Source organism: Falco biarmicus, chromosome 2 (genome assembly GCF_023638135.1).
Source record: "Falco biarmicus isolate bFalBia1 chromosome 2, bFalBia1.pri, whole genome shotgun sequence".
Classification (NCBI taxonomy): domain Eukaryota; kingdom Metazoa; phylum Chordata; class Aves; order Falconiformes; family Falconidae; genus Falco; species Falco biarmicus.
In genome coordinates this window covers 88,914,906-88,924,886 of record NC_079289.1, presented here as the reverse complement: position 1 = coordinate 88,924,886, position 9,981 = coordinate 88,914,906, and the positions used below count along the sequence as shown (strand labels likewise).

The 9,981-nt window shown below is 66.9% G+C and overlaps 1 protein-coding gene across 1 annotated transcript; it reads right to left on the bottom strand.

Moving 5' to 3' along the window:
* Positions 1-650: 650 nt before the first annotated feature.
* On the bottom strand, positions 651-8,791 carry ARX (aristaless related homeobox). The gene is given in 6 exon segments (XM_056328703.1): positions 651-1,943; positions 3,120-3,229; positions 3,231-3,449; positions 5,389-5,434; positions 6,710-7,430; positions 8,531-8,791. Coding segments are annotated over 6 exon segments (1,530 nt in total). The 5' UTR covers positions 8,724-8,791; the 3' UTR covers positions 651-1,702.
* Between the last annotated feature and the right edge of the window lie 1,190 nt (positions 8,792-9,981).

Here is a 9,981-nt window from a genome sequence, read left to right as displayed (position 1 = left end):
GAGGGATGCGGGGGTGCGGGGGGGGGGCACGCCAAGCCCTTCCCCACGCTCTTGTTTTTCTCCCCCGCCCCTGGCTTTTCGGCAGCGGCGGAACGCGGGGCTGCCCCATCCCGCCCGGGGGTGCCGGGGAGCGTGGGGCCGCTTCCCGCGCCGTGGGGCCACCGGTACCGAGAGGCGACCCCGGCACCTTCCTCGGCAGCACCCGGGGGTGGGACGGGGACGGGGACGACGACACGGCGCCCACGGCACAGCACGGGCAGGAACGGTCATGGGTGCCCCCGGCCCCCGCGATCTGCAAATCCCCTTGCGAACGGGGCCGCCGGCACCTCCTGCCGCCCCAAGCTCTGGCAATCGCCGCCGGCCAAGCACCCCGCGCCCCCCCGACCCCGTGGGGGTTCCCCAGCGGCGGGGGTTGGCGATGCGCAGCCCCCGGCCGCCCCGGCGTGGCTTAGCCCACCCCGGGCGCCCCCAGCCCCGGGCGCCCGCAGTGCGGCGCAGGCGGTCCCGCAAGGACCGGGCGTTTCTTTTTCTTTTCTTCCTTTTTTTTTTTTTTTTTTGTTAAACATATATTTTTGTTTATTTTCTGAACGTGGCACTTCTCCACCGGATAGCAAGGAAGAGTGTTAACAATAACGACATTACACGAAAAGTACTGTACCATCGCCTCTTGAGGGTTTCAGAAACCTCTACAGTTAATAAGTTAAATAAAGGGTTTGTACATAAATATTTGTCTAGGAACCCTATTATATCTACAACACAGTAGGAATCTACAGAATGACAAACTTTTACAACACTACACTGAGTGCAATTGTTTTATAACATTTCAAATATACAAAGCTCTGTTCTTTTTTATAACAATGGTATGTACAGAATCAATAATCACAGTTTAGTGACTTAAACAGTCCATATTCTAGCAGTGTATTTCCCTTTGGTTTGATATAAAAACCTTGGTTGGTGTAGTGATAAAGAATATAACAAGAAAAAGATATACCCTTTCCCTTAAGTGCACTGGTTATCTTACAGCATCGAATTTACTTTCAGTCTGCACTGGCAGCATCCTTGGTTAGCGCACGCAGCTCGCTGCATCAACATGTAAAATAGTTCTCCAGTGCTCCTAACAGACCAACTTAACATCCTAGGATGTTATTTTAAGAAGAAGATGTGGGTAGCTTTCTCCCATCCCTTTTGTTTTATTTTTCTTCTTCTTCTTTATTAATTACAATTCTATTTGTTTCTTTTTTTTTTTCAGATGAACAGAAGGAAAAATTTTTAGTGTATGTAACGCTAATATAGAGTAACTTTTATTAGGGCTTTTTTTTTTTTCCTTTTTTTTCCGCCTTTTTTTTTTTTCCCGTTAATGTTCAAAGAGGAAATGAACACATCGTACATTTAAGAAATGTACCAGCCAAGGAGTTACTTATTCAGGAGCTTGCAAGTGTCTGTTCACTCACGTGAGGGCTGATGCGAAAGGTGCTCGCTGTCTCCAAGTTCCTAACTCGAGAACCTACCACAGTTTCAGCTGCTGGTCCTCTTTTTTAAAAAATAATTATTATTCCCCCCCCCCCCCCCGTTTGGTCTTGATTCGTGCTGCCTGAGGTGACCTTTATTTATTCGTGTGTTTACTCTCCTCTTTTCTCGCTCTCGCTTTTTCCTCTCCCCGCTAAAAAAACCCAACCCGAACCCCGAGGACGGCAGCCGTGCCTTAGCACACCTCTTTCCCCGTGCTGTTCCCGGGGAGGATGTTGAGCTGGGTGAGCTGGGCGGCGTGCTCCTTGGCCTTCAGCCGCAGGGCGGCGATGCTGGAGGCCCGCCGGTCGGCGGCGGCGCTGGCCGGGTCCCCCAGCCCCGCCGAGCCCACCGCGCCCTCGGCCGCCGGCGCCGGCTGCCGCAGCAGGGCCGCGGCGCTGGAGGCGCTGCCCAGGGGGGCCATGGTGGAAAAGAGCCTGCAAGGGAAGCAGAGACGGCCGTCACCGCCGCGCCGGGGCCCGGCTCCGCTTGCCTCCCTCCCGCCAGGCGGGGACGCGGGGGGACAAAGGCTCGCTGGGCAGCCCCGACGCTGCAGGGCAAAAGAGTTGCGGGGGCGGCAAGGGGACAAAAATCGCCGAGGCCGGTTCTCCCCCGACTTGCCACCGTCGGGGCGGCTGTCGCCGGGGGCACGGCCGGCGGGGAGAAGCTCCGGGGGGGCTTTCTCCCGGCTAGCGCTAAACAAATAAGGGAAAGCCCCGGTGCTACGCGGGCCGCGCTCGCCCCCGTGCACAGGCCGGGCCTCCTCTCCCCCTCCGCGGCCAGCCGGGCCCCGCGCCCCGACGGGGCGGCCCCGGCCTCAGCTCCGGCTCCGCGGGCGGGGGCCGAGCCCGGGGGCTTCCCCCGCTTCGGCCGCGGCCGCTCAGCGTGGCCGAGCACCCAGGGCGGGGCGCGGCGCCCGCGGAAGCTCGCCCCAGACACCGGCCTCTGGGAGCTGCCCCGAACCCGCCCACGCCCCCGCGGCCGAAAACCGCCGGTGCGGGGCCGACGGGGCGTCCCGGCTTCGGCTCGGCCCGAACCGCCGGGCAGCGGCAGCCCCTGGCCGCGCGGAGGCCACGCGCACGCGTGGGGGCAGCCAACGGCTGCCGAGCTGCTGGGTGGGGGCACCGATTCCCGCGGGCCGTCCTCGCACCCTGCGCGGGCTGTGCAGCCCCGCGGGGACGCCCGGGCTCCCCGCAAACGCCAACGCCGCCGCCCACAGCCGCGGTGCCCGAGGAGCGGCCGTCCCCACGGGGGACCGGCCGGACCCCGCGACGCTGGGGGGCGGGGGGCGGCTGGAGGGGGGGGGGGGGGGGCGTGAGAGCCGTCCTCGCCCAATGAGAGGCCGGGGCGGAAGCACGTGACCCGCGCGGCGCCCAATCGGCGCCGGCCGCCAGCGCTCCAAGTTCAAACGCCGGGGCTGCCCGCGCGAGACGTGTCCCGCGTGGGGCCCGCGCCCCCTCCCCGCCAGGCCGCGCCCGGCAGCCCCAGGCGCGCGGGGGTCCGCGAGCGCCCGCCCCGGCAGCGGCGTTGGCGTTTCCCCGGCGGCTGCCGCCCCCCGCCCCCCGCCCCATGGGTCCCCCCGAGGTGCCGGGTCGCGCGTGGGCGGGCGGTACCTGCCGAAGGCGGGGCTGATGAAGGCGGGGTGGCGGAACACGGCCGCGCCCAGGAAGGTGCCGAGGCCGAGCGGGGTCCCGCCGGGGGGCAGCGCCGCGGAGCCGGGGGGGCGGCGGCGGCAGGCTGGGGAAGGCGGCGGCCGCGGCGGCGGCGGCGGTCCAGGCGGAGTCTAGAGCTGGGTGATGAGGAGGGAAAGGACTAGCATCAAGGTATGGACTGAGGGGGTGAGTTGCTGACAGGGGACCAGGGAAAGGCAAACCTGGGGGGTGTGTCTGAGCCCCAGCCTTTTCCCTCTTCCGCCACTTAGCCCTACGGTTCTGGAACCATACCTGAAAGCCAAAAGAAAAACCGGTTTTAATACGCCCGCCCGCGCCTCGGCGGAGCGAGCCCCGCAGGAGCCCCGCACCGGCCCGACGGCGCCCGCTCCTCCGCCGCCCTCGCGCGGGGTGGGGGGGGGTTGGGGGCGCCCCGACGGGGGCCGGCCCGCGAGGGCCCACGCGTGCCAGCGCCGCACGCAGCCCCCCGGGCGGTGCTGACCCACCCCGAGGACCCGCACACGGCTACCGGCAGGACTGCCCAGGGGCTGCAGCAGTGTAACGCAGGCCCCCGCCCCCGGCAGCAGTAGCGCTCTCGCCGCGCTGGAACAGTGGGAAAACGATTTCCCGGTGGGACTGTGCGGGTTTTGATTCCTCACGCACACCCACAGCGCGAGCTGCGCAGCTTTTTCCGCTAAAGGGAATATTGACAAACGAAATTGTTTGGGGATCATGGACTGTTTTGTTTGGGGGTTGGTTTTTTTTGTTTGTTTGTTTTGTTTTCTTGGTGGGAGTTTTTTTCTCCCCCCTTCAGATTTAAAGCGAGGGGGGCAAAAATCGTCTGGAACGAAGACATCATTTGTGAGGCAACTAAACCAGCAAATGCACGCGTCCAGGCTGCCCTTTTAGCATCTGTTTTACGAAAGTTAGTTAGGATGCCGCAGCACCGTCGCGCCTTGCCTCTTCTCCCCCTCCCACAAAGCAAAAATCGTCAGCTAACACGGGCTTAAACCAGGAGGGAGGCAGCGGGGAGGAAAAATACCGCATTTCAAAGGAAAAGAAAATATTCGCTTAATAACCAAGTGCGCGGCACCACACGCACCTAAGGAGAGAGACTGCGAGAGACACATCTGTCAATTTTTTTCGGGCTGCTGTGGGCTGAGTTTTCCCTTTAGGCTCGGCTCTGTAAGCTCAGCGTGAGACCCGGGCTCTCCGGACAGCAGCGCTGGGGGTCTCTCCATACGGCTGCAGGGCAGAACTGATCCCCGCGCCAGCCCACCCGGGCACCCACGCGGGACGAGGCATTGCGCTGGTGGGGAAACCTGGCACGGAGGGATCGTCTCTCCCAGCTAAAACTCAATTAACGAGCTGTCCTCGCTGCAATCCCCCTTTATTGAATTAATAAGTCTGAGTACACCCAAAGGTAAACGAAGGGACTCTCATAATTCATATTCCCTTAATTACATCTTCTCCCATGAATAGAGGGGAGAGAAAGGGGGTGTCTTTCTTTTTTAAAAGTTATTTAACTTTCCCACGACTTGTTCCCCTGAGCTGAAAATACTGATTTGCTGTCACATCTCTGTTTGACAATGGAGAAATGTGTCAACAGAAAGGAGGGGACAAATCTCATCATTAGCCCCTCTAATGCAAGAAGCTGTTGTGTATTAAATGAGCCATATGGAATTTATTATGCTTTATCAGCGCCCGATTTTAACTGTAAAGTGATTTGCTCAGCTTCCATCCCAAAGACATCTGTTTTCTGTTGGCAATCAGGGCATCCCAATGTTTATCGTCTCTTTGGTTATGAGACCCGGGTTGGGAAATGCACTCTGGTATGGGGCGGCAAACACCTTTAATAGCATTGCACTCACTCACTATTAGATCAATGCAGGCTTATTGCTATCAAAAATGGGAAATCAAATAGCATTAGCCAGCTCCTTGTGCAGGCAGAGAGGAAATCAAACAACATTTCGCTGTCAAATGGCCCTGTTTGTTCTAGCACTAAGTGGGCTTTTATGAAGCCCGATTGGAGATTTGATGGCAGCCAAATACCCGGCTTGCGGCCGAGCGGCTTCTCTCTAACAACCGAAGCACCGCGGGGGCCCCACGGTTTAATCACACGGGGCTTCGCCAGCCGATGGCCCGGCCGGGGCCGGGGGCGCCGACGGGGAGGGACGGGGCCACCCCCCCGGGCGCCGCCGAGGGACACCCCGGTCCCGCCGCCGCCACTCACCTGCACTCGGGCTTCGGTCAGATCGAGCCTCATGGCCAGCTCCTCCCTGGGGGAGACACACACGCCACCGTCAGCCCAGGTGGCCCCGGCCGCCCCTCGCCCCCCGGCTCTGCGCGCCTAGCGGGCCCGCAATCCCGGTGCCCGGGGGGAGCAGGGCCGGGCCGCGGGCTGGCACCGCCTGCCGCCGTCCTCAGCCCGGCTCCGGGAAGCCGAGCTGGGTGCCCGTCGGGAGTCCCGAGCTTCGGCACCCCGTTCCCCGCCGCTCCCCAAAGTCAGTCGGTCCCCGCCGCAGCCGCAGCGCGGGGGGGGTGGGGGGTTGGGCAGCCGGGCCGCCACACGCTGCGGTTTGCGTCGCCAGGATGAGGGCAGATCGCAAACTATGCAGGCGTTAGAAAACCGCTCATCGGCTCCGTACCCGGCGCAAGCGGGACCCCGCGCCGGGCCGCCCCCCGCGCCGCCCGGCCACGAGAAGCCCCGAGGAAAAGCCAAAGCCGTGAAAACACCAACCAAAAAAGCGCGGCACGATCGTACGCGCCCCGGGCAGCGCTCCCCAGGCCTGGGCAAGGCGGCGCCCCAAGGTGAGCCCCGCGGGCGATGCCCGGCACCGACGGCGGGGGAACAAAATGTCCCCGCAGACACCCCCCCCACCCCCGGCAAAATAAACAAGAAAACGGCAGGGCCTCCTTGATTGAAAAGTGCGGCTTTTGGGGGTTCACCCTTCCTCTGGGCTGACGGTGGGGGTGCGGGGGGCGAGTTAGCTTCGGGCAGCGCGGGGAGTGGGCAGGCGGCTCGGCCCCTCTCCCTGTCTGTGCCTCCCGCCGAGGAGCCGCCGGCCAGACCCGCTGCCGCGGGGCTCCCGTTTTCAACGAGAAAATGCCCCTGAACGGGCGGGCTGAGCCGGGCCGGGCCCCTCGGGGACAGCGAGGGGCCCCGACGTGCCGGGCCTGTATTTTTAGGCAGCGGCGCTTTGATCTCTGCCCCTGCCGGGGCTTCCCCGCGCCGGGCCGGGATCCAGCCCCACGGGGAGCGTGTAACCGAACCCGGCGGCGGCCGCGGCGAGGGGAGAGGAGGTCAGCGGGTAAAAATAGTCCCCGGTGGCAGCCTCCAAGTAGGCCTGGCCGGGTGCTGCCGGCCGTGTGTCCCCCGGGCGCCCGGACCAGCTCCCCGTCCCCTCCCTGCCCGGGTGTGCCTGCGCCAGGATTCACCCCGGGGGGCGGTCTGGAGGCGAGGGGGGGCGCAGCACACACCGCAACCCCGTCCCATTACGTCCCCCTCGGGGCTCTCCCGCTCCGCGCTCGGCCGGGGGTCCCGGCGCCGGTACCTGGTGAAGACGTCGGGGTAGTGGGTTTTCTGGAAGGCCCTCTCCAGCTCCTCCAGCTGGTAGCTGGTGAAGGTGGTGCGGTAGCGGCGCTGCTTCCTCTTGAGCAGCCCTTCCTCGGAGTCGCTGCCGGCCGAGAGGCAGACGCTCTCCTCTCCGTCCTTGCCCTCGCCGTCCTCGGGGTGCAGCAGCAGCTCCTCCTTGGGGGACAGATCCCCTCCCTCCGCCCCGGGGGCCGCGGTGGCGCCCCGGCGGGCCTCCTTCAGCAGCCCTCCGGCGTCCTCGCCCAGCAGCTCCTCCTCCTCGTCGTCCTCCAGCTCTTCTTCCTCCTCGTCGTCCTCCTCCTCCAGCATCTCTTCGTCGTCGTCGTCCTCCTCCTCCTCAGCGGCCGGCGCGGCGGGGCCCGGCCGCTCCTCGACGTGCGCGGCGGGGCTGCCCAGCTCGTCTCGGGCGGGCGGCGGTGCCACGAAGGGCGCGTTTTCGCGGTAGCTCTTGCTGCGGCTGATGCTGACCTGGGGCGCCTGGCTGATCTTCAGCGTGTCCCACGGGGCAGCGGCGGGCACGGGGCCGGCGCCCCCCTCCGGCCGCCCCTCCGGACGGTCCCCCCGCGGCCCCGCCGCCCGCGGCGGCAGCAGCCGGCCCCCGCCCGGCCCGTAGAGTCGGCGCAGTTTTGGGGGAAGGTGCAGCTCGGCCGGCTCGAATGGGGGGCTGCCCTTGGGGGACCCTGCGCCGGGAGAAGGGGGGGGTGTGGCGGCCGCAGCAGTCGGACGGGGCCGGGAAGGCGTGGGGAGAGAAGGGTGTGGAGGGAAGACAGAAGGAAGGGGGGGGAGACAAAGAGAGACACGGTCAGTGGGATCAGCGCGATGAGCCCAGGGCAAGACCCCTGCCCCGCGGCCACCCTTCGGTCCCCGTTTTCCACCCCGCACCGAGATTAGACCCCCCCCGCCCCGTACCCCTGCCCGCGCCGCTGCTCCCGGCCTGGTAAGAAATTCCTGCCGGTCGCAAAGCCCGGCCCGGCGCCCCGCTCAGCGGTGGGACAGGCACGGGGCGGGTGTGGGGCGGGGGGTTGCTCGGGCAGCCCCGGCCACCACCGGGCTCCGTCCCGCACGGTGGGGCAGCGCCGGTCCCGCTGTCCCTGCCCGCCGGCCCCGTGTTCCTCCACCTTTATTATATTAATTTTTTGTTGTTGTTGCTCCCCCTCTCCTACCGCCTACCCCCGCCCCCCGAGTTTCCTTTTGGTTTTGGAGGAGAGAGACCGGCCCAGCTGCGCACGCTGGGGAACGGGCGAAGGCGGGAGGCCGGCCGCCCGTGGGGGCTGCCCGGCCGGGCTTCCCGCGGCCCCGGGGGCTGCTCCAACTTCGGGGCGGGGGGGGCGGCTGCTGGTGCCCCGGTATTACCGCCCTGCCCGCTGTCAGGCGCGGCCGCCGGCTGGCTTCCCCGGATCCGTTACAGGTTTAACGCGAACGGCCGAGCCGTTCCCTGCACGTATTACAGCTCGCGCCGATTCGTTTTATTTAGCTTAAAAATTACACATGTATCGAAAGCAAGAGCAACCTACGGCGGCGGTACCCGACCTGCGCGGAACCGACCTGGCGGAATTTCGGGCCGGGCTCTGGCCACGCTCGCTGACAGCGCGGCAGCCGCTGACGAGCGGGGTAACGGGGGTAACAGCGGCCGCGGCTCCGTCGCGGCACCCGGCCGGGCGGGCGGGGAGCGGGGCCGGGGCCAACGCGCGGGCTGCGCGGGGGGGGTGCGCCGGCCCCGCCTGACGCCGGGGAAAAGGAGCGGGGCGAGCGGGACGGGGCGGCGAGGCGCGGGGCTTACCTTGCGCGGCCTTGTCGGTGTCGGGGCGAGCGGCGATGGCGGGCAGGCTGGGCGCGGCGCCGAGCAGCCGCACCTTGCAGGGGCTCCGGCGGCCCAGGATGCTGTCGATGCAATAGGAGGACAGCAAAGTTGGCGATTTACTTTTGCACTCGGGGCGCTCGGCGCAGCTCTCCTCCGGGTAGGGGCCGCTCATGGCGGCGGCGGCGGGGCCGTGCCGTGGGGCCGGGGCGGGCTGCGGCGGCGCGGACGCCCCCGCGGCGCTGCCCTGTGCCGCCGGGACGCCCGTCACGGGGGGAGTGAGCGGCGGCCGCGGCGCTCTTGAGTCCCCTCGGCTCCACGTGCGGGCAGCCGCCCCCTGATTGGCTCTCGGCGGAGGCCGGGCGGCCGCCGACAGACGGCGCCCGGCAAACCCCGGCTCGGACTACCCCGGATCGGCGCCCGCCCCGAGCCGCCGCGCTGCCCTCCCCGCCCCGCCCCGCCGCGCCCCGCCCCTCCCGCCGCGCCCCGCCCCCGCGGGCGCCCCGCTTTGTGGGGGCGGCAGGCGGCGGGGAGCCGCTCGGGGGAGCCGTCGGGGGCGGACGGGCTGGACGCTGGCGGAGCCTTCGCGGCACGCCTCACCCCGTCCGCCCCGACGGCGGCCCCGCTCCCGCCCGGTCTGGCCCTAACCCCGGGCGATGCCCCAGCGGGACGGGGTGGGCCTGACGTCCGCGCCGGGTTTTCCCCCCGGCAGCCACCCCACCCGCCCGGCGCGGCACCGCGCAGCGCAGGGGCGCGCACTCTCCGCGCTTGCAGCCGGGGTCCGCAACCGGGGGTTTACCGTAACAGGCACCTGGGCACCGCCTTCAGGTGCGAGGGTGCGGCGGGGGGCGGCCGCCGCGGGAGCCGGGGCAGCCTCCCCCGGGCAGGGCAGGGCAGGGCAGGGGCGCAGCCCGCCGCCGTGCTGGCGGCATCCCCCTCCCCGCCCCAGCCGCCTCCGCCTTGCCCCGCACGCACATCTCCCCGCCGCAGGTCTTGCAAAGCCGCTTCGGGGCCGGAAGACGTCGGAGGGGTTTTTATTCCCCCTCCTTCTCCTTCCCCGTTCAGCGGCCGCGTCCCGGGCAAGTTCAGGCTCCCGCTTTGGGCAGTTTGGGCTCGATTTTGATCGGCACGTTCCAGCTGCCCGCGCGGCCCCCGCCCGCCCGCGCGCTCCCGGTCCCGGGCTCCTGCGGGCACAGGGGCACAGGCACGTCGGAGGAGCCGCTCTCGGCCACCCCCAGTAACTCCTCCGCTCGTTCGGGTGATTCCCGGCCCCGAGCCCCGGAGGGGAGACAGCTCCGTTTCCCCTGCTCGTGCCGCAATTCCCGTACGGATCCCGCGTCTCCTGGTTACTTAACCAGCGGGATTTAAGAGGAGCGATAAGCAAGTGCCCGTGTGTGCCCGGGCGGCGGCGGGTGCCCGCCGCCCTGGCTGTG